This window comes from Symphalangus syndactylus, chromosome 18 (genome assembly GCF_028878055.3).
Source record: "Symphalangus syndactylus isolate Jambi chromosome 18, NHGRI_mSymSyn1-v2.1_pri, whole genome shotgun sequence".
Taxonomy (NCBI): domain Eukaryota; kingdom Metazoa; phylum Chordata; class Mammalia; order Primates; family Hylobatidae; genus Symphalangus; species Symphalangus syndactylus.
In genome coordinates, this window is record NC_072440.2 from 88382147 (window position 1) to 88405623 (window position 23477).

The window sequence follows — 23477 nt, forward strand, 5'->3', positions numbered from 1 at the left end:
TTTAGTCATCTTAACTGTGACCTTTGCTGGGCCAGGGGTATTGTGATATACAGTATATTTATAATTTAACATGAAAGTACTGGAGTAACAAAAAATGTTAGATTATTTTAATTAAAAATTTGTGCAAACCACATAGATAGAAGGCAGTCATAGGGCCTGGGTGCGGTGGCTCACGCTTGTAATCCCAGCACTTTGGGAGGCCGAGGCGGGCAGATCACCTGAGGTCAGGGGTTTGAGACCAGCCTGACAAACGTGGTGAAACCCCATCTGTACTAAGAATACAAAAATTAACCGGGCATGGTGGCATGTGCCTGTAATTCCAGCTACTTGGGAGGCTGAGGCAGGAGAATCGCTTGAGCCTGGGAGACAGAGGTAGCAGTAAGCTGAGATCGTGCCACTGTACTCCAGTCTGGGCGACAGAGCAAGACTCTGTCTTGGGGGAAAAAAAGAAGACAGTCATATATATTTGTGATTTTCTGGATGTCCTTTCCCTAGTTTTTTAATCTTCGAAACTAGTAATTGTTGGATATTTCAAAAATATCTTAGTTTGCATTGACAACTCTTTTATTATGCAGCAATTTAGTTTTTACTTTTGAACTTTCTGACTATACTAAGAAGTATGGTGACTTTTTCCTAGTCCTCATGTTTTGATGGCCTTTTTAGTAACTTTCCAGTGATTTACATTTCTCTTCTTCCACCCAAAAGGGAGAATTGTAAAATGGCTCTTTTGATAAATCAGCTGTTTCATTTGTCAGATTAAATGTGTAATAAAATACTTTGAAGAAATTACTAAATGATATTGGTATTCAAGCACTTTTTTCTCACTGTTTATTGTGTTAATAAATTTATCATTGTTTGAATTTTATTTCATCAACCAAAACCAATAGTTAATGCCTGTGACCCCTGCTACTCGTGGTCTCAGTTAATTTTATGGTGCATATTAAGCTTAAGCCTTTTTTTTGGGTTTTGATTTGTAGAGTTGATGGCAGAGTAAACTTAGTTTATAATCTGTTATTAAAGCTTTTCTTGAAGTAATGAAATGGCTTTTAACTAGCTAGTATATTTTATTAATTGACATATTACCAATCTTACAGTAGAAAAAGTTATCTTTACTTTTAAAAAAGTTTTAAAGATTAAAATAATATTTTAAAGATTAATTCCAGCAGTATTGCATTTCTTGCTTATATAAACAAATGTTGATGTGTTTGCATATTAAATATTATTGTGTTCTAGGTTAACTTCTCAGCCTGGTGCTACATTACCAAACGGACATAGTAGCTTATGTGAGTATTCTATTATAAAACTGGTTAGTATTAAAATTCTTATAATGTTAGAGAAAGCAGTAAAGTGGGGAAAAATAGAGTGATTTAATAGTGTGCTGAGCATACAGTTGGAAATGGCTAAATTTCAGTCGTAGTAAAAAAAATGTATGTAATTGTTAAACTTTGAGAAATCAGCATACCTGAAATTTAAATTATTTATGACAGATTGTAAAATTTATAGAAAGTTTAGATTATTGAATATTAAAGCCATTTAAAAGGTTATATTAAACTTTTTGTAGTATTTTAAAAGTAATTTTTTGATTTTTTTCTTTTCTGTCTTTGTGTATTCTGTACTTTGAAATGTAAATATCTTTCTTCTTGTAGCCCTTCGAAGCCATCCCCTTCGAGGGGAAAAGAAGGGAGATGGGGACCTTTCTTGTATAAATGGTGACATGGAAGTCAGAAAAAGTTGTCGTTCCAGGAAAAACAGATTTGAAAGTGTGAACCAGAGTTTGTTATTTGATCAACTAGTAAATAGGTATGAATGCCAAGTATTAAGCAGTTTCATTTAATTATTTGTTTTTTAAGACAGTTACATTTTAAAAAAATAACATAAGCAACAACTTAGCAATCAATACAGTTCTTTAAAAACTTAACTTGAAGCTGGGTGTGGTGGGTCAATTCAAGATTTTGAATTGAAGATGTTTTGAGACTGAGTATGTGGGATTGAGTCTCTTAGCTAGTCAGTGAGCTGATTATCCGTTCAACGTCTGCATCTGTAAAACTTTATTCTTCTCAGATAATATGTCATCCTACTTAATCTTTACAACAGCGTGGAGAGGGTAGTCAGTACAGTCCCTATTTGGCAAGAGAGGAAATTATATTCTACAGTGATAACATCAAATTTGGGCTTAAGTTATTATTAAAACTTAAGTATTGTTCAGTATCTAGATGCATAGTAAATGTTACGTAAGTATTTGTTTAAAATATAAAGTAAAAATTGCTAAGATAGCCAAGTGTGGTGGCTGGAGACTGTAGTCATAGCTGCTCAGGAGGCTGAAGTGGGAAGATCCTGAGCCCGGAAGTTCAAGAGCAGTCATGGCAACACAGTGAGACCTCAGTATCTCGCCCAGGCTGGAGTGCAGTGACGCGATCTCGGCTCACTGCAAGCTCTGCCTCCCGGGTTCAAGTGATTCTCCTGCCTCAGCCTCCCGAGCAGCTGGGACTATAGGCGCGTGCCACCATGCCCGACTGATTTTTTCTATTTTTAGTAAAGACAGGGTTTCACCATGTTAGCCAGGATGGTCTTGATCTCCTGACCTTGTGATCTGCCTGCCTTGGCCTCCCAAAGTGCTGGGATTACAGGCATGAGCCACTGTGCCCAGCACCCCATCTCTTAAAAAAAAATTGCTAAGATGTTAGCATGTATTTCTTTTTTCTTTTTCTTTTTTTTTTTTTGAGATGGAGTCTCGCTCTGTCGCCCAGGCTGGAGTGCAGTGGCACGATCTCGGCTCACTGCAAGCTCCGCCTCCTCGGTTCACACCATTCTCCTGCCTCAGCCTCCCAAGTAGCTGGTACTACAGGCGTCCGCCACCACGCCTGGCTAATTTTTTGTATTTTTAGTAGAGATGTATTTCACCGTGTTAGCCAGGATGGTCTCTATCTCCTGACCTCGTGATCCACCTGCCTCTGCCTCCCGAAGTGCTGGGATTACAGGCATGAGCCACCGCGCCCAGCCTAGCATGTATTTCTTGAATGGCAGTGTTCTACTTGAATTTCTAAAAGAGTCTTTCCAGTAAACCTTATATTGGCTTTAAACTTTTTACAAATTGTTTTATTTTATACAATTACTTATCTTTATACAAATAAAGACAAAATAATTTTATACAATTACTTTATACAAGTTATTCTTAATACCATCTTCAATAAAAAGATTGAATTCGTATTTTTTCAGTGTCATATATCTGATAATTATTCATAGAGGCATTATGGATTTTTTATTGGGACCTTATTAACAAAAGCCTTATATTTAAAAAGTTTTATTTTAATGTATAAAGGTAGAAGATGTCCTGGTTTTGCTTTTCTTATTAGGCACTGTATTCTGATGACGGATGCTGGTTATGAAAGAGGTATTTAATTGGGATGTGGTGGGGCGCACCACTGTAATTGCAGCGCTTTGGGAGGCTGAGATGAATGAATCGCTTGAGCCCAGGAGTTCAAGAATAGCCTGGGCAACATGGTGAAACCCCATCTCCACAAAAAAATATAAAAGTTAGCTGGGCATGGTAGTGCATGCCTGTAGTCTCATATACTTGGGAGGCTGAGGTGGGAGGATCACTTGAGCCCAGGAGGTTGAGGCTGCAGTGAGCCATGAACAGGCCACTGCACTCCAGCCTGGGTGACAGAGGGACACTCTATCTAAAAAAAAAAAAAAAAAAGAAAAAAAAGTTGTGTATAGTTACACATCAGAGATGATTTGATTACACTTTCACAAAGAGCTCTTTTATGTATATGGTGCCACCATTGTCTAAATCCTGATTTTATTATGTGATTGTAGCACTGCTGAAGCTGTACTACAGGAAATGGACAACATTAACATCCGACGGAATCGTCGATCAGGAGAAGTAGAACGACTTCGAATGTGGACAGATACAGAATTTGTGAGTATATTAGCTGTAGCAATCTTTGTAAATATTTTTTATTTTAATTGAGGAATTTAAAGGGAGAATGCAACAGTTGGATGTTTTTGAATTAGCACCAGTGTTCCTTCGTCTTCATTTCCAACTTAGTTTGGGATTTTATTGCTTGCTTATTTCTTTTCTTCATTCTCCTCTTGCTACAACCTTCCCAAGAAGACCCTCTTCACTTTTGCTGGATGAGTCACCTTAAAGTGCAACTGTGATTCTGTTATTCTTCTGATTTGAACCATTAGTGGTTTTTTGTTGTGCACTGAAAATTAAAAACACCTTGATGTTGATGATCTGGCTTCAACTGTGTTTTCTCACACACCATTGCCTAAGTGTAAACAAATCATTCTTGTTCCTATAACTTTTACTCTTGTTAATATTTCTAATTAGTGACTGATGCAGTTCTACCTTTGTTTCAAGATTCATTTCAGATACTGCCTCCCTTCCCTTTACCCCATAACAAAAGAAGGGTCTTCTCTTTGAATTCTGGAGTACTTTGTGCCTCTCTTTATGGCATTTAACTTATTTTACTTTCTTTTATAATTACCTGTGATTGTCTTATTTCCCTCCTACTAGGCTGTAATTTGCTTGAGGGAGAAAGTATGTTGCTGGTATTATGTGTTTTACACTTTTATAGATTTATTATAAGTTTTTTCCCTTTTATTTCTTACATTTATTGAATTTAGGAAGCTCCATTTTCATGAATCTATGGCATGCAAATAGGTGCTCAATAAATTTTGTTGAGCAGGTATGTCCCATTGGGTTGTTTTTTTGTAGTGGAGAATAAGTGTCATGTTACTATTTGACAGATTTCTTTCTTTAAAAGGAAAACATGGATATGTATTCAAGAGTGAAAAGGCGAAGAAAGTCACTAAGAAGAAATAGTTATGGGATACAAAATCATCATGAAGTTTCTACTGAGGGTGAAGAAGAAGGTTTGTAAAGCACTTTTTGAAATTTGAGAAAGTTCAGGTGGGAGGGAAGAAAAATAAAATATACAAGTAATATATGTAGAATATTGCTGAGTAGGTGGTTTTTGGATTTTGAGGTCTATATTGTATAATTTGAAATAGTTTAAATTCAGTTGGGAATCTGAGTTTCATTTCCTTCATTTGGAAAAATACTTTTAAGTGCACATTATACATTATGTAATGTATTTTATTAGTAGCCATTGGTAGTCCTTCAGTGATCTGGTATGGGATTTGCTTTGGGCTCATTTGCTTCTTAGATGAGGCCTTTTTTGTACTTAGGCACCTTCTAACTGGATGGTTACTTTGCTATCCGTGGCCTCTAAATCTCTGATTATGTGGATCACAAATTTAGATATGGTCTGAGGAATAAACAGTAAAGTTTAGAGAGAGACTTCTAATACCAGTGGAAAGGGACTATACTGTTCTTTTCTGAGGCCTTTGTGGGTTCTGAACTGAAGAACCCAGACTGAACTTGTAGGGCCGGAGTTGGGAACATGACAGCAGTACATTGGCCCCGTGGATTATAAATTGATGAACGGTACACCTATAGGATTTGATTCTGAGGCATTAATCTTTTTTTTTTTTTTTTTTTTTTTTTTTTGAGACAGAGTCTTGTTCTTGTTGCCCAGGCTGGAGTACAGTGGTGCAATCTCGGCTCACTGCAACCTCCACCTCCCAGGTTCAAGCGATTCTCCTGCCTCAGCCTTTCGAGTACTTGGTATTACAGGCGTGCACCATCATGTCTGGCTAATTTTTGTATTTTTAGTAGAGAGGGGTTTTGCCTTGTTGGCCAGGCTTGTGTTGAACTCCTGACCTCAGGTGATCCGCCCGCCTCGGCCTCCCAAAGTGCTAGCATTACAGGTGTGAGCCACCGCACCCAGCCTGGCATTAATCTTTATTGAAATGGATTTTCAGAAGATTCAGAAGATTGTAAATGCAGAATAGTAGTACTTTATAGGGGAATCTTACTAGTTCCCATTATTTGTGTAGTTTAGATTGAGAAGACTGTGTTTTTTAAAAATTCTGTACTTAATATTTTATTAGCCAGTTTTGAAGAGGTGATATCTCTAATGAAGGTACTTTATTGAGCAAATATTATTGTTGTTACAGCTAGAACCTCTAAATTGCTTCCTTTGGAGAAAATCAGTATAGGTGAGACAGATTTATAATGCGATTTTTGCCTTTTCATTAACTGAACATCTTTGTAGAGTTTCCAAAGTAGATATGCCATATTTAGAATTTTTGCCTGTAATACTGTGTTACTGTACAGACATTTTTCAAAAAGTAATGTTTTGGATATTTAGATAACTTATTTAGGTACAAGTATTTTATAGTATTATTTAGATAAATACTGTCTTTGTTGATTTTTCTCTACAACCTAACAATAAAAATTTTTCAAATAATGCTTTCCGATGTCATGAGTAAAACAAAGTCCTTGGCGGGTTTTTTTTTTTGTTTTTTGTTTTTTGTTTTTTTTTTTTGAGACAGTTTCTCACTCTGTTACCCAGGCTGGAGCACATTGTCACAATCACAGTTCACTGCAGCCTTGACCTCCCAGGCTCAAGCGATCCTCCCACCTCAGCCTCCTGAGTAGCTGGGACCATAAGCACATGCCATCATGCTCGGCTAAATCTTTTATAATTTTTATAGAGATGGGGTCTCGATACGTTTGTTGCCCAGGCTGGTCTTGATCTCCTGAGCTCAAATAGTCTTCCTGCCTCAGCCTCACAAAGTGCTGGGTTTATAGGCGTAAGCCACGATGTCCAGCACTTTGCAGTTTTAGTCTTCTACTTCCCTAAGTGTCACTGCCAGCTTTATATTTTTTTCTATGCTTTAATATGATTGTGTTATATTGACAGTTCTTGTGGTTAAAAAGTTACATATTGCATTTGGGGGTTCATATGCTTACTAATTTTCATCAGATCTTTTTTTGTTGTTGTTGTTGAGATGGAGTCTTGCTCTGTTGCCCAGGCTGGAGTGCAGTGGCGCAGTCTCGGCTCACTGCAAGCTCCGCCTCCCGGGTTCACGCCATTCTCCTGCCTCAGCCTCCCGAGTAGCTGGGACTACAGGCGCCCGCCACCATGCCTGGCTACTTTTTTTTGTGTTTTTTGTAGAGACGGGGTTTCACTGTGTTAGCCAGGATGGTGTCCATCTCCTGACCTTGTGATCCGCCCGCCTCGGCCTCCCAAAGTGCTGGGACTACAGGCGTGAGCCACCGCGCCCGGCCTTTTTATTTTATTTTTTTTTAAATAGAGGGCGGGTGTGGCGGCTCACCCCTATAATCCCAGCACTTTTGGAGGCTGAGGCGGGTGGATCACTTGAGATCAGGAGTTTGAGACCAGCCTGGCCAACATAGTGAAACCCTGTCTCTACCAACAATACAAAAATCAGCTGGGCATTGTGGTGCACACCTGTAAATTGCAGCTACTTGGGAGGCTGAGATACGAGAATCGCTTGAACCCGAGAGGCAGAGGTTTCAGTGAGCCAAGGTCATGCACTCCAGCCTGGGTGACAGAGCGAGATTCTGTTTCAAAAACATAAAAATAAAAAAAAATAGAGATGGAATCTTGCTATGTGGCCCCAGGCTGAACTCAAACTTTTGGGCTCAAGCCATCCTCCTGCCTTAGCCTCCTAAATATTTGGGACTACAGGCAGGTGCCTCCACGTCCAGCTAGACTCTTATTTTAACTGTACTTAGATGTTATATCGTAGCTATAGCCAAATCATTTTTAAAAAATAATATTTTGGCTCACGCCTGTAATCCCAGCACTTTGGGAGGCCGAGGCGGGCAGATCACCTGAAGTCAGGAGTTCAAGACCAGCTTGGTCAATGTGGTGAAACCCTGTCTCTACTGAAAATACAAAATTAGCCAAGCATGGTGATACATGCCTGTAGTCCCAGCTACTCGGGAGGCTGAGGCAGGCGAATCCCCTGAACCTGGGAGGCGGAGGTTGCCGAGATCGCTGAGTTCGCACCATTGCACTCCAGCCTGGGCAACAAGAGCAAAACTCCATCTCACCAAAAAAAAAAAAACTTTTAGGATTTATGTATGTTATAATTTATTTTTTAAGTGTATACAGCTTAAAAAATGAATTATAGCTGGGCATGGTGGCTCATGCCTGTAATCCCAGCATTTTGGGAGGCCGAGGCGGGTTGATCACCGGGTCTGGAGTTCGAGACCATCTTGGCCAATATGGTGAAACCCCGTCTCTACTAAAAATACAAAAAATGAGCCGGGCGTGGTGGTACGTGCCTGTAGTCCCAGCTACTTGGGAGACTGAGGCAGGAGAATTGCTTGAACCCAGGAGGCAGAGGTTGCAGTGAGCCCAGATTGCGCCACTGTACTCCAGCCTGGCGACAGAAACTCTGTCTCAAAAAAAAAAAAATTTATAAAATGATCACTCATGTCAAGAAATAAACTATTACCAAATACCCTAGAAGTCTGTTTCATGCTCCCTCTCAATGCCTACATGCACTTTGCTACCAAAATGTAACTAATCCGTGCTTAACTGTGGTCAACAGGCCTAACAAATCATTACACTGCCAACAAAAGTTGATCTTGCTGTAACATAGTAATTACGTATAAGCATATTTCTTTGAATTACCAAGTGGTATTTGAATACTAATCTTATTTAGTGGTTGAGCATTGATTGAGGTTTGCTGTAGTTGGGTGAAATTTTAAGTCTGTTTTCTATTATTGCATTGTATGACCAAAGAGAATCAAAGTTCCTAAGTAAATCAAGAGATAAAATATGATCATATTAATTTATTTAGCAGATAATTGTATTGATCATTGGCAGGGAAAGTATTTTCTTTTACATCCATTTAGGTTGATTTTTAATTATGTATGCTTTACGTAATATGTTGGCACTTAAATGTCTAGAGTAGACCAATCCTTTTGAATTAAAATAATGCTTTTTTCTTTTCTTTTTGTGTGTGGGAAACTAGAATCTCAAGAGGAGGATGGAGATATAGAAGTTGAAGAGGCAGAAGGAGAAGAAAATGATAGACCATATAATTTGAGACAGAGAAAAACAGTGGATCGATACCAAGCACCTCCAATAGGTAGGCAACTCTAAATAACTTTTTTCTTTCTGGTAGTTGAGTAACTTATTCTGCCCCACTGCTTTTTTTTTTTTTTTTTTTTTCTTGAGACAGAGTCTCATTCTGTCGCCCAGGCTGGAGTGCAGTGGTGCAATCCTGGCTCACTGCAAGCTGTGCCTCCTGGGTTTACGCCATTCTCCTGCTTCAGCCTCCCGAGTAGCTGGAACTACAGGTGCCCACCACCACGAGGTCAGGAGATCGAGACCATCCTGGCTGACATGGTGAAACTCCGTCTCTACTAAAATTGCCCCACTGCTTTTAAAAAAATTAATATTGCCAAATTTAAAAGAAGGAAATCTCTTATAGATTTTATATACTGTATTTTTTACTACATATACTTCTGTGCACACACATGCAACTGAAAGAAAGTCAAAGTACGTGGTAGCAGTATTGATTTACATACAGCATGTACATTTTATTTATAGAAGCTTGCGTTTAATAATACGGCTCATGCTTTTGCATTACACTGTATAGTTTACTGAGCACTTTAATTTATTTATAGCAGTGCTTTAGGGAACGTATCTCTCTTTTTTTTTTTTTTTTTTTTTTTTTTGAGACAGAGTCTGCAGTCACCCAGACCGGAGTACAGTGGCGTTATCTCAGTGCACTGCAGCCTCTGCCTCCTGGGTTCAAGCAATTCTTCTGCCTCAGCCTCCTGAGTAGCTGGGATTACAGGTGCCCGCAACCACACCTGGCTAATTTTTGTATTGTTTTCAGTAGAGACAGGGTTTCACCATGCTGGCCAGGCTGGTCTCGAACTCCTGACCTCAGATGATTGGCCCGCCTCGGCCTCCCAAAGTGCTGGGATTACAGGTGTGAGCCACTGTGCACACGGCCTAGGGAAAGTATCTTTTTTTTTTTTTTCTTTTTTTTTTTTTTGAGACAGAGTCTTTCTCTGTCCCCCAGGCTGGAGTGCAGTGGCGTGATCTCGGCTCACTGCAAGCTCCGCCTCCCGGGTTCACACCATTCTCCTGCCTCAGCCTCCCAAGTAGCTGGGACTACAGGCGCCCGCCAACACGCCCGGCTAATTTTTTGTATTTTTAGTAGAGACGGGGTTTCACCGTGTTAGCCAGGATGGTCTCGATCTCCTGACCTCGTGATCCGCCCGCCTCGGCCTCCCAAAGTGCTGGGATTACAGGCTTGAGCCACCGCGCCCGGCCGGGAAAGTATCTTTATGGTCCAAGGGGTTAAGTGACTTACCCGAGGTCACAAAAATAATATAAGGCTGCAGCTTGGCCAATAACTTAGTTGTTTTCTTTTTTCTTTTTCTTTTTTTGCTGGCAGAAGGAAAAAGTTAAAAGTTTATCTTTTAGAGAAGGGATCTCACTATGTTGTTCATGGTGCAGTGTAATGGCTGTTCAGAAGCACAAATATAACACACTACAGCCTCAAACTCCTGAGCTCAAGCTATCCTCCTACCTCAATTCCTGGTGTAGCTAGAACTACAGGTATACAACCAGCATGCCTAGCTAATTAATTTTTTTTTTTAGAAACAGGATCTTGCTGTGTTGCCCAGGCTGGTCTTGAACTCCTGGCCTGAAGGGATTCTCCTGCCTTGGCCTCCCAAAGCACTGTGATGTCTTGAACCACTGTACCCAGCTGTGTATTCCTTTTTTTTTTTTTTTACTGAATAGCATTCTGTGGTGTGGATATATCACAATTTGTTTATCCATTCATTTGTTACTTGACATTATGATCCTTTCCAGTTTTTGTCTGTTACAAATAAAGTTGTGATGAACATTCACATATAGGTCTTTGTGTGGACATATGCTTTTGTGTTTCTAACAAATACCAAGGAGTAGAAAGGCTGGGTTTTATGATGAGATATAAGAAGTTACCAAACTCTTTTTTAAAGTGGTTATACCATTTTTACTAAGAGTGTATCAGAGCTGTACTTGCTCTGTATTCTTGCCAGCACTTGGTATACTCAGATTATTTAATTAATTTTAACAGGTATTTATTATAATTTTAGTTTACATTTCCCTTATGGTGTTGGAGCATCTTTTCATTTGTTTTTGTTTTTGACAGTGTTAAATCTTGGGTAAAATATCTGTTCAGATCTCTGGCCATTTTTTCAGTTGGGTTGTTTGTTTTCTTATTATTGAATTTTGAGATTCTTTATATATTCTGGATATTAGACCTTTAACAGATATGTCATTTGCAAATATTTTTAAGACAAGACAGTCTGTTGCTTGTCTTTTTTATTCTCTCAATAGTATCTTTTGAAGAGCAGAAGTTTATAATTTTATTTTATTTTATTTATTTATTTATTTTGAGATGGAGTCTTGCTCTGTCGCCCAGGCTGGAGTGCAGTGGCACGATCTCGGCTCACTGCAAGCTCCGCCTCCCGGGTTCATGCCATTCTCCTGCCTCAGCCTCCTGAGTAGCTGGGACTACAGGCGCCTGCCACCACGCCTGGCTAATTTTTTGTATTTTTTTTTTTTTTTTTTTTTTGAGACGGAGTCTTGCTCTGTCGCCCAGGCTGGAGTGCAGTGGCGCAATCTTGGCTCACTGCAAGCTCTGCCTCCTGGGTTCACACCATTCTCCTGCCTCAGCCTCCCGAGTAGCTGGGACTACAGGCACACGCCACCACGCCCGGCTAATTTTTTTGTATTTTTAGTACAGATGGGGTTTCTCCATGTTAGCCAGATGGTCTCAATCTCCTGACCTCATGATCCGCCTGCCTCGGCCCCCCAAAGTGCTGGGATTACAGGCATGAGCCGCCGCGCCCGGCCCAATTTTTTGTATTTTTAGTACAGATGGGGTTTCTCCGTGTTAGCCAGGATGGTCTCGATCTCCTGACCTCATGATCGCCCTCCTCGGCCTCCCAAAGTACTGGGATTACAGGCGTGAGCCACTGCACCTGGCCTATTTGTTTTTTGAGACAGAGTCTCACTCTGTTGCCCAGGCTGGAATGCAGTGGTGCAGTCTTGGCTCACTGCAACCTCTGCCTCCTGGGTTCAAGCGATTCTCCTGCTGCAGCCTCCCAAGTAGCTGGGACTACAGGCATGCGCTACCACACCTGGCTAATTTTTGTATTTTTAGTAGAGATGGGGTTTCAGCATGTTGGCCAGGCTGGTCTTGAACTCTTGTCCTTAGGTGATCCACCTGTGTTGGCCTCCTAAAGTGCTGGGATTACAGGGATTACAGGTGTGAGCCACCATACCTGCCCATTTCTAATTTTAATGAACTCCAATTTATACTTCTTGCTTTTTTTTTTTTTTCTTTGTTGGAGATAGGGTCATCCAGGCTGGAGCGCATTGGTGCGAACATGGCTCACTGCATTCTTCTGCTTCAGCCTGCTAAGGTGCATGTCACCATGCTTGGCTAATTTAAAAAAAATTTTTTGTAAAATTGGGTTCTTTTTTTCTTTTTCTTTTTTCTTTTATTTTTTTTAGAGATAGTCTCATTCTGTCGCCCAGGCTAGAGTGCAGTCGCCCAGGCTGGAGTGCAGTGGTGCTGTCAGCTCACTGCAGCTTCTACCGCCCTGGTTCAAGTGATTCTCCTGCCTCAGCCTCCCAGGTAGCTGGGATTACAGGCACCTGCCACTGTGCCTGGCTCATTTTTGTATTTTTATTACAGATGGGGTTTCACGATCTTGGCCAGCCTGGTCTTGAACTCCTGACTTCTCATGATCCACCCGCCTTAGCCTCCCAAAGTGCTGGGATTACAAGTTGTGAGCCACAGTGCCTGGCCTGCCCTTCCTCCCCTCCCCTCCCCTCCCCTCCCCTCCCCTGCCCTGCCCTGCCCTCCCCTCCCCTTCCCTGCCCTCCCGTCCCCTCCCCTGCCCTCCCGTCCCCTCCCCTGCCCTCCCCTCCCTTCCCCTCCCCTTCCCTTCTTTCTTGCTCTGTCACCTAGGCTGGAGTGCAGTGGCATGATCTCAGCTCACTGCAACCTCTGCCTCCTGGAATCAAGTGATTCTCCTGACTCAGACTCTTGAGTAGCTGGGATTACAGGCGCATGCCACCATGCCTGGCTAATTTTTGTGTATATATGTTTTTTAATAGAGACAGGGTTTCACCATGTTGGTCAGGCTGGTCTTGAACTCCTGACCTTAAGTGATCCACAGTGCCTCAAACTAGAGTTGGGTTCTCACCTCGTTGCCTAGGCTGGTCTGGAACTCCTGGGCTCAAAGCAGTCCTCTGACTTGGCCTTCCAAAGTCCCGGGACCGTGCCCAGCCTATAAAAAAAAATTTTAATGGATTGTTCTTTGAATGGATTGTGCTAAATTTCTTTCTTTTTTTTTTGAGATGGAGTTTCGTTCTTCTTGCCCAGGCTGGAGTTCAGTGGCACGATCTTGGCTCACTGCAACCTCCACCTCCTAGGTTCAAGCGATTCTTCTGCCTCAGCCTCCCAAGTAGCTGGGATTACAGGCGTGTACCACCACGCCCAGCTAATTTTGTATTTTTAGTAGAGACAGGGTTTCTCCATGTTGGTCAGGCTGGTCTTGAACTCCTGACCTCAGGTGATCCACCTGCCTCGGCCTCCCAAAGTGCTGGGATTACAGGTGTGAGCCACTGCACCAAGCTAAAATTTTTTTTAATGGATTATGTATCTAAGAAATCTCATAGTCACAAAGATTAAGTTAACATCTGTTTAGAATGTTTATTTGCAACTTCATAGTATTGCCACAAAATTTTTATTTTCGTTTTGCTTCTAGACAGCATTTGGCACTTGAAGACACATGACTAGGTTTTATTTAAAAAGTTAACAGGAGGCCGGGCACAGTGGCTCACACCTGTAATCCCAGTAATTTGGGAGGCTTAGGCAGGCGGCTCACAAGGTCAGGAGTTCGAGATGAGCCTGGCCCACGTGGTGAAACCCCTTCTCTACTAAAAATACAAAAATTAGCTGGACGTGGCGGCTGGCGCCTGTAATCCCAGCTACTCAGGAGGCTGAGGCAGGAGAATCGCTTGAATCTGTGAGGCAGAGGTTGCAGTGAGCCGAGATTGCGCCACTGCACTCCAGTCTGGGCAACAGAGTGAGACTCTGTATCCAAAAAAAAAAAAAAAAGTTAACAGGGCTGGGTGCAGTGGCTCATGCCTGTAATCCCAGCACTTTGGGAGGCTGAGGTGGGTGGATGATGAGGTCAGGAGATCGAGACCATCCTGGCCAACATGGTGAAACCCTGTCTCTACTAAAAATACAAAATTAGCTGGGCGTGGTGGCACCCACATGTAGTACCAGCTACTTGGGAGGCTGAGGTAGGAGAATTGCTTGAACTTAGGAGGGGGAGGTTGCAGTGAGCCGAGATCCCGCCACTGCATTCCAGCCTGGCGTTAGAGCAAGACTCTGTCTCAAAAAACAACAACAACAAAAAAGTGAGCAGAAGTCGTTTCTAGGGCCGGGCGCGGTGGCTCACGCCTGTAATCCCAGCACTTTGGGAGGCCGAGGCGGGCGGATCACGAGGTCAGGAGATCGAGACCATCCTGGCTAACACGGTGAAACCCCGTCTCTACTAAAAATACAAAAAATTAGCCGGGCGAGGTGGCAGGCGCCTGTAGTCCCAGCTACAAGGGAGGCTGAGGCAGGAGAATGGCGTGAACCCCGGGGGGCGGAGCCTGCAGTGAGCTGAGATCGCGCCACTGCACTCCAGCCTGGGTGAAAGAGCGAGACTCCGTCTCAAAAAAAAAAAAAAAAAAAAAAAAAGAAGTCGTTTCTATTCCTTTAATACATTAATTTATCAATTAGTTATTTCTCTAGTATCCTTTTCTTCCCTTTTAGTACCAGCTCATCAAAAAAAGAGGGAAAACACGCTGTTTGATATTCATAGATCTCCAGCAAGAAGAAGCCATATTAGGTAAGGTTTGTTTTTGAAAGGAAACATTTGCATTTGTCAATGAGAGACTGATTGTGTCTTTCTTTCATTAATTAGTGACTAACAGTTGTCATCCTACATGCTACAATTATCTTCCTGATTCAGTTTGCCTGGAATATATGTTGTTTTAACAGTTATATTCACTAAAGCTACACAGCTCTTTGGTCTCTTAGCAGAGTTGAATCTAAGTGACCCATATTGCTTTCATTTGAAGCACTGATTCGAGTTAATCTTTGATATTTTCCCCCCTAATTATCCTTTCTTTTACATGTAGGTAGAAAGGAAGGTTTTTACTTTTTTTTTTTTTTGAGGCGGAGTCTTGCTTTGTCGCCCAGGCTGGAGGCTGGAGTGCAGTGGCGCAGTCTCGGCTCACTGCAACCTTTTCTGCTGGGTTCAAGCAATTCTCCTGTCTCAGCCTCCCGAGTAGCTGGGATTACAGGTGTGTACCACCATGCCCAGCTAATTTTCATATTTTTAGTAGAGATAGAGTTTTACCATGTTGGCCAGGATGGTCTCAAACTCCTGACCTGTGACCCGCCTGCCTCGGCCTCCCAAAGTGTTGGGATTACAGGCGTGAGTCATGGCGCCCGACCAGTTTCTACTTTTAAAAGTTTATTTTTTATTCCCTAAAGCTACACAGCTCTTTGGTCTCTTAGCAGAGTTGAATCTAAATGACCCATAATGGTTTCATTTGAAGCATTGATTCAAGTTAATCTTTGATACTTTTTCCCCCTAATTATCCTTTCTTTTTTTTTTTTTTGAGATGGAATCTCGCTCTGTCACCCAGGCTGGAGTGCAGTGGGGCAATCTTGGGTCACTGCAAGCTCTGCCTCCTGGGTTCATGCCATTCTCCTGCCTCAGCCTTCCGAGTAGCTGGGAGTACAGGTATTCGCCACCACACCCGGCTAATTTTTTGTATTTTTGGTAGAGACGGGATTTCACTATGTTAGCCAGGATGGTCTCCATCTCCTGACCTCCTGATCTGCCCGCCTTGGCCTCCCAAAGTGCTGGGATTACAGTCATGAGCCACCGCACCCAGCCCTAATTATCCTTTCTTTTACATGTAGAAGAAAGTAGAAACAAAGGAAAGTTTCTACTTTTAAAAGTTTATTTTTTATTTTTGAGACAGGGTCTTGCTCTGTCACCCAGGCGTGCCATGATCATGGCTCATTGCAGCCTCAGCCTCCTGGACTCAACAATCCTCCCGCCTCAGCCTCCCAAGTAGCTGGGACTACAGGCATACACCACTATTTTCAGCTAATTTTTATATTGTTTGTAGAGATGGGGTTTTGCCACGTTGCCCAGGCTGGTCTTGAACTCCTGGGCTCAAGTGATCCCAAAGTGCTGGGATTATGGGCATGAGCTACTGTGCCCAGCCAAGCTTTTAATTTTTATGAAGTTCAAGTTACTTGTTTTTTATTTTGTGCTTAAGCTTTTACTGTTATGTGTAAGAATCCATTGCCAACTCAGAGGTCATGAAGATTTGTTCCTATGGTTTCCTCTAATAGTTTATAGTTTTAGCTCTTATGTTTAGGTCTTTGATTTACTTTGTTAATTTTTGTATATGGTTTGAGTTCGTTTTGTATAGTTTTGTATACTCTTTGGCTTTTAAGCTCTTTTTTTTTTTTTTTTTTTTTTTTTTGAGACGGAGCCTTCCCTGGTTGCCAAGGCTGGAGTGCAGTGACGCGATCTCGGCTCACTGTAACCTCCACCTCCTTGGTTGAAGCAATTCTCCTGGCTCAGCCTCCCCGGTAGCTGGAATTACAGGCATACACCACCACGCCTGGCTAATTTTTGTATTTTTAGCAGATACGGGGTTTCACCATGTTGGCCAGGCTGGTCTCGAACTCCTGACCTCAAGTGATCTGCCTGCCTCAGCCTCCCAAAGTGCTGGGATTACAGGCATGAGCCACCATGCCCAGCCCCAACTAGGATTTTGGCTTTTCAGTTATTTACTGGGAAATTATGTATACCACTCTTTTTGTTGTATTATTGTTATTTGTATCACACCTAAAAATGTTACAGATCTAACAATACATTGTTGGAATTATTACTTTATATGATTTAATGGCTTTTACTGAAGCTACGAGAAGAAACATTAGCAAGTACAGTTGGTCCTCTTTAGCTACAGGTTCTGCGTCTGTGAATGCAACCAACCACACCTCAAAAACATTTGAGAAAAAACCCCAACAATACAACAACAAAAAATACAGCTTGATGACTATTTATATAGCATATGTGTTGTATTATAATTAATTTAGAGGTGATTTAAAGTATACAGGAGGTAACTCTTACGTTAAGTCTTTGATACATTTTCAATAACAGTGTATGGGAGGATGTGTGTAGGCCATATGCAGTGTGCAAACACTGTACCATTTTTATGTAAGGGACTTAAGCATACTTGAATTTTGGTATTCACAAGGGTCCTGGAACCATTCCCCTGTAGATACTAAGGGATGACTGTATATGTTTATAGGTATTGTTATATTAACTTTTAAATTGATTTGCCATTTTTGGTTCTCTTTATTTTTTATGCACTCAATTTACTATCTGAAGTAATTTTCTTAGACCAGCACTTTTCTCCCACCAACTTCCTTCTGTGCTGTTATTGGCAAATTTATTACATTTCTATATATTATAGGCCCAATACACAAATAAACTTGGGAACTTTCCTGATGGGGAGAAAGAAGTAGAGGAGAGGATAAATATCAAAATTGCAAAGAATAGATAATTTTTGCAACTATCTTCCTGAAGAGTTGGGAAGTATCAAAAATTGATGCAGGGCCTCCCCAGCCCGCTGCCGTGGCCACCTACAAACTGGTGCTGATCTGGCCCAGTGAGAGCACCTGGAACCTGGAGAACTGCTTCAGCGACTGGTACAATGCCAACGTGAGCCTGGCAGGCCATGAGGAGATGAAGAGTGGCAGGCAGGCACTGTGAGATGGCTGGCTATGAGTTTGACATCTGCTTCACCTCAGTGCAGAAGAGAGAAATCTGGACCCTCTGGAAAGTGCTAGATGCCATTGATCAGATGTGTAGTGAGGACTTGGTGCCTCAATGAGTGGCACTATGGGGGTCTGACTGGTCTCAGTAAAGCAGACTGCTGCAAAGCATGGTGAGGACCAGGTGAAGATCTGGAGGCTCTCCTGTGATGTTCCACCACCTCCGATGGAGCCTGACCATCCTTTCTACAGCAACATTAGTAACGATCGCAGGTATGCAGACCTCACAGAGGATCAGCTACCCTCCTGTGAGAATCTGAAGGACTCTCAAAGCCAGAGCTCTGCCGTTTTGGAATGAAGAAATAGTTCACCTGGTAAAGGAGGGGAAATGGGTACTGATTGCGGTGCATGGCAACAGCCTCTGGGGCATTGTGAAACATTTGGAGGATCTCTCTGAAGAGGCTGTCATGGAGCTGAACCTGCCGACTAGTATTCCCATTGTCTATGAATTCGACAAGAACTTGAAGACCATCAGGTGCATGCAATTCCTGGGGGATGAAGAGACTGTGTGTAAAGCCGTGGAAGCTGTGGCTTCCTGCTGTTAGCTATGATCATGCCACTTCACTCCAGCCTGGGTTGACAGAGTGAGACCTTCTATCTAAAAACAAAAATGAAAACAGAAACAGGCTGGGCACGGTGGCTCACGCCTGTAATCCCAGCAGTTTGGGAGGCTGAGATGGGCGAATCATGAGGTCAGGAGTTCGAGACCAGTCTGGCCAACATAGTGAAACCCTGTCTCTACTAAAAATACAAAAATTAGCTGGGCATGTTGGTGTGCACCTGTAATCCCAGCTACTTGGGAAGTTGAGGCAGGAGAATCGCGTGAACCCGGGAGACAGTGGTTGCAGTGAGCCAAGATTGCGCCATTGCACTCCAGCCTGGGCAACAGTGTGAGATTCCATCTCAAAAAAAAAGAAAAAAAAACCCAAAAAAACCCCAAAACAATTCCCTCTTCCCCCACCAAAAATGGATGCAGAAGGTAATGAAAGGATTCCGATTAGTAGAGAAGGAGTAGGAGGTGGGTTAAGGATCTTAAGGAGAAGTTGAGAAAATCTGGGTTGCTAATGGGACATGTGGGCATTGGAATGGAGTACTGATGCACAGATTTTGGGACATCTTTGAAGACTATTTATGCTTGAAGTAAATTACTGACAATGATTCCAGCTTGTATGGTTGTGTGGATTTTCATTAGTGTGTTCAGCATTCTACTTTTATTACTTGGATTGATACAGGGTTGGAATTTAGCAAGTGTAATGGAAGAAAAAGGAGACAGAGTCAGGTAGGAAGATTAAAAACTGAAGTAATAGCTTTTCCTGTGAGGCTTGACAGAAAATTAAGCCACGAAGGGAGTTGACTCTGAGTCATTGGGTGCTTAGGTATAGTAGGCCTTGATGAGTTGAAAGTTGGTATGTTAGGAGATTATGCTCAAAAAGTAGGCCATTAAATTTTAAAATTGCATTGGTGGAGAGCAGTTCACGCGGTAACAAGATCCGAGGTAAGATCATGGCAAATTTTTTTTTTAGTAAGGCAGAGCTGAGGGTGGTTAAATGGCTAGGCAGGTGGTAAGTGAAACGTAGGTAGGGGTGGAGAAAAAAACAATATAAGGGATATTTACAGGGAGTGTGGCTAGGACTCAATGGCAGTGATTATGTGGTGGGCAAAAAGGGATTTAGGATGATTTTTGAGGTTTTTTTTTTTTTTTTTTTTTTTTTTTTTTTTTTTTTTTGCAAACTACTGGTTAGTGGAACTGCTAACTGAATATACAGTTTAAAAGAAGTGGTTGAAGCATTTGATTTGGATGTGATGAACTCAGTTTGAACACTTTGTGAGCACACAGTTTTGTGGTGGTTTTATTATAGTATTTTTTAGGTATCTTAGAGATGTCATGAGTTACACTAATAATCTGGCATTCATTAAGTATTATTTTTCCTTTGTGATGACTTCAGCCTGGCAAATTACCTAATCTCTCCATAGTAGTTCTGGTTATAAACTGTTTTTTTCTTCAAAATATTTTATGTATTTTATAAGAAGTTCAAACAGGATGGAAATATCTTAAGTGGAAAGGTAAAGCCCTTGTCCTCTGTAAACCAGTGTATTATTTTTCCTTTGTTCTTTAAATGTCTGGACTGTGACTATTTGGGAAAGATAAAATTAAAAAAAAAAAAAAAATTTTTTTCCTGAGATTCTAATGTTATTTATCAAACAGTGACAGATATTCACTAAATTTGGATGTGATTTAAATTGGTTGCTGGCCCTGTGCAGTGGCTTATGTCTGTAACCCCAGCACTTTGGGAGGCCAAGGCGGGTAGATCACTTGAGCTCAGGAGTTTGAGACCACCTTGGGCAACATGGCGAAACTCCCTCTTTACAAAAAGTACAAAAACTAGCCAGTGTGGTGGCGGGTGCCTGTAGTCCCAGTTACTTGGGGGTTTGAGGCGGGAGGATCGCTTGAGCCCCGAAGGTTGAGGCTGTAGTGAGCCCTGACCTTGCCACTGCACTCCAGCCTGGGTGACAGAGTGAGACACTGTCTTAAAAAAAAAAAAAAAAAAAAAGTTGATTACTGACTCCCTTCCTGAATTATTCTGTTTTAAAAAACTTTAGGCTTTCTAGTCTATTTTTTTTTTTTTTTTTTTTTTGAGAAGAAGTCTTGCTCTGTCACCCAGGCTGGAGTGCAGTGGCGCAATCTCAGCTCACTGCAACCTCCGCCTCCTGGGTTCAAGCAATTCTCCTTCCTCAGCCTCCCGAGTAGCTGGGATTACAGGTGCCCACCCTGTACCTGGCTAATTTTTGTATTTTTAGTAGAGCTGGAGTTTCACCATGTTGGCCAGGCTTTTCTCGAACTCCTGACCTCATGATCCGCCCATCTTGACTGCCCAAAGTGCTGGGATTACAGGCCTTTTTTTTTTTTTCTTTTTCTCTGCAGAACTTGCTACCTTTATACTTCATGTAAACCGTATGAGGGTAAAAATCTTAATAAATATTTGCTGATTGAATTTCCTCTGAGCTAATTGTAGATATTACAGTGTGTTTTAAAAAGTTGTTTGCTATTATAATGGTTTTAAGGATTTTACTCTCTTTAAATAGGAGAAAGAAGCATGCCATTCATAGTAGTGACACAACTTCTTCTGATGAGGAACGCTTTGAAAGAAGGAAATCAAAGAGCATGGCAAGAGCAAGAAATAGGTTAGTAAAATTTTTAGTGTTATTTCCATGGTAGAAAAAAGGAAAAATAAGGGTTTTTTTTGAGTGATTTTCTTATCTATACTAGCACTTTGCTAACATTGATATTCAACGCATATTTTAGACTAGATTAAGACATTGACTTGGTTTCTACTTAGCTTTTCTTTCAGTAAAAATCTAACCTTTCCCCAAAATTATTTAGTCTGAAAGTACTTATGATAAAATAATTTGTGGAGAGGGAAAGTAAAGAGAGCTAAGGGAAACAGGCCAACCTATATGGCAGTGTCTGTCATTTCCTCTGTACCTCCTTTCTAATCTAAATCCATTTAATGAGGTTGATTTTAGGTACTTATAATGATTACAGTATTATAGCAGTCAGATTAAGACATGGTTTCTAATAGAATTATCTCAGGAGACCTTGGATTTTTATTGGAAAAAATTACTTTGTTTTCGTTGTCGGTTGAACAAGTGCCTCTAGTGATCTTTGCCTAACTAGGGTAACTAACTGATCACTGTTGGGCTCACTAAAACCTCAGAGAATTTTCAGTGGAGGAGTAAATAAAGTGTCAAATTATTATTTATTGTAGAAATACCAAGTTTTCAGTTAGCAGGTCTTGGAAACAAGTTTGGATTGGTTAGATTGTGTACTAAAAAAGAATTTCTCATGTGAATGATGGAAAGAAAATGAGAAAAATTGAAGTTTAAATAAGAGTTTAATGCCTATTTAATCCGAACTATTCTGATAATCTACTTTGATAATATATTTTTATAAATTAGGATTCAGAAATATCAATGAAGTTACATTCATTGTAGATGCTAGACTTTTTTGAGGCTGTTAATGTCACTGGTGTTTACCCAAAGTTAAAAGAGGAAGTCGACTATATTAATTTACAGAAATTAAATAATGTAGTGTATTAAATAATGTGTTAAATAATGTAGTGTAGAGATCTCTCTTAAGGTAGTTACACAAAAGATGAAGCTTGGTGTTCAAGATGTGATCTCTAATTGGTTTTTTTTTTTGAAAAAAATGGAAAGACAATTTTTTCAATTGTATAACTGAGTAGACATATTCATGTAATAGCTGAGGATAGATTTAAATATTATAATAAAGGTTGGGCTGATGGCTTACGCCTGTAATCTCAGCATTTTGGGAGGCTGAGCCTAGGAATTTGAGACCAGCCTAGGCAACATAGTAAGACCTTGTCTGTATAAAAAATCAGCCAGGTGTAGTGTTGCCTGCCTGTAGTTCCAGCTATATTTGGAAGGCTGAGGTGGGAGGATCACTTGAGCCCAGGAGGTTGAGGCTGTAGTGAGCCGTGATTGCACCACTGCATTCCATCCTGGGCAACAGAGTGAGACCTTGTCTCAATCAATCAATCAATCAACAGCTTAATTTTATTTTAATCCCATATACTATAGTACATATAGGTTTATTTTTATTTTATAGTTGTATAACATGGGATGATCAGGTATGTTAAGATATTTTCCTAAAATGGAATAGATTGGGCTCTTTGGGCAAATAGATTAATGATCTTGTTTGCTTTATCTAGTGAGTAACTTAATTTTTGGCCATTGACAAGAATGTAAGAAAAGTAGAGTAAAAGTATGAAATCCTTTGATATTATTTTCTGGGTTATGAGAAAAAGGAGAAAGATGAAGACACATCAAAGAATGTAAACTTATTTTAACATTAAAAATGTGAAACTTTTAATGCAGCTTTACTCGCACTTTTATAAATTTCAGATGTTTGCCTATGAACTTCAGAGCAGAGGACTTAGCTAGCGGTATTCTCCGAGAACGAGTGAAAGTGGGTGCAAGCTTGGCTGATGTTGATCCAATGAACATTGATAAATCAGTAAGTTTTGTAAATGTTTTTCTAGAAGTTTTCTTTTTTTTTAAAGTTTTTTTCTTGTTTCTAAAGCAGCACATAGTAGAACTAGAAAATTTGGATATGACAGTGTTAATGTTTCGATGTATATGTTTTGAAACCTAAGAACCCTAACCACAAGTGGTGCTTAGTCAGGTATTTTCATTTCAGTGTTACTGGAATATGTAACAGGTAGGAAATGAGGCTGAGAAGGTTATGAGGGGCAAGGCTTCATAAACCATGATGAACAATGGGCTCTTGTTGAAATTGCCTAGTTTCATGATTTTGTATTTTGGGTAGATCACTCTGGCTATAATGTAGTTAATGAATTTGGGGGAAGCAAGGCTGGCATTAGGGAGACTGGATGTTGCTGTAGTCTAGTAATCTGGAGTAGTGGTCATGGTAGAAACTAGGATAACTTTGAAGAAGCAAATGGGTTTGAAAGAATTAAGGATTGAATTCAGAAATGACAGAATTTGGTGAATTAATTGCTTTTGGGGAACGAGGGAAAGGTACAACTTGAGAATATTACCCAGGTTTCTAGCTTAGGTGACTAGATAGATAATGGATGGTCTCGATGGAAAAT

General features: G+C 40.8%; 1 protein-coding gene and 1 pseudogene across 8 annotated transcripts in view; both read left to right on the forward strand.

The window, feature by feature from the left end:
• The window catches only part of ATAD2B (ATPase family AAA domain containing 2B), a 187176-nt gene that overhangs the window by 39344 nt on the left and 124355 nt on the right, over positions 1-23477 (forward strand). For 6 of the 8 annotated variants that reach the window (XM_055253338.2, XM_063623899.1, XM_055253339.2 and 3 more), the window contains exons 3-10: positions 1234-1283; positions 1647-1800; positions 3820-3922; positions 4776-4884; positions 8869-8985; positions 14749-14824; positions 20929-21027; positions 22768-22879. In XM_055253338.2, the coding sequence (XP_055109313.1) occupies positions 1234-1283; positions 1647-1800; positions 3820-3922; positions 4776-4884; positions 8869-8985; positions 14749-14824; positions 20929-21027; positions 22768-22879 (820 nt within the window). Of the gene's footprint in view, positions 1-1233; positions 1284-1646; positions 1801-3819; positions 3923-4775; positions 4885-6030; positions 6073-8868; positions 8986-14748; positions 14825-20928; positions 21028-22767; positions 22880-23477 lie in introns of all 8 variants that reach the window. The other 2 variants (XM_063623897.1, XM_055253337.2) reach the window with 1 other exon arrangement.
• Positions 17276-19545, forward strand: LOC129468168 (phosphoglycerate mutase 1-like; annotated as a pseudogene).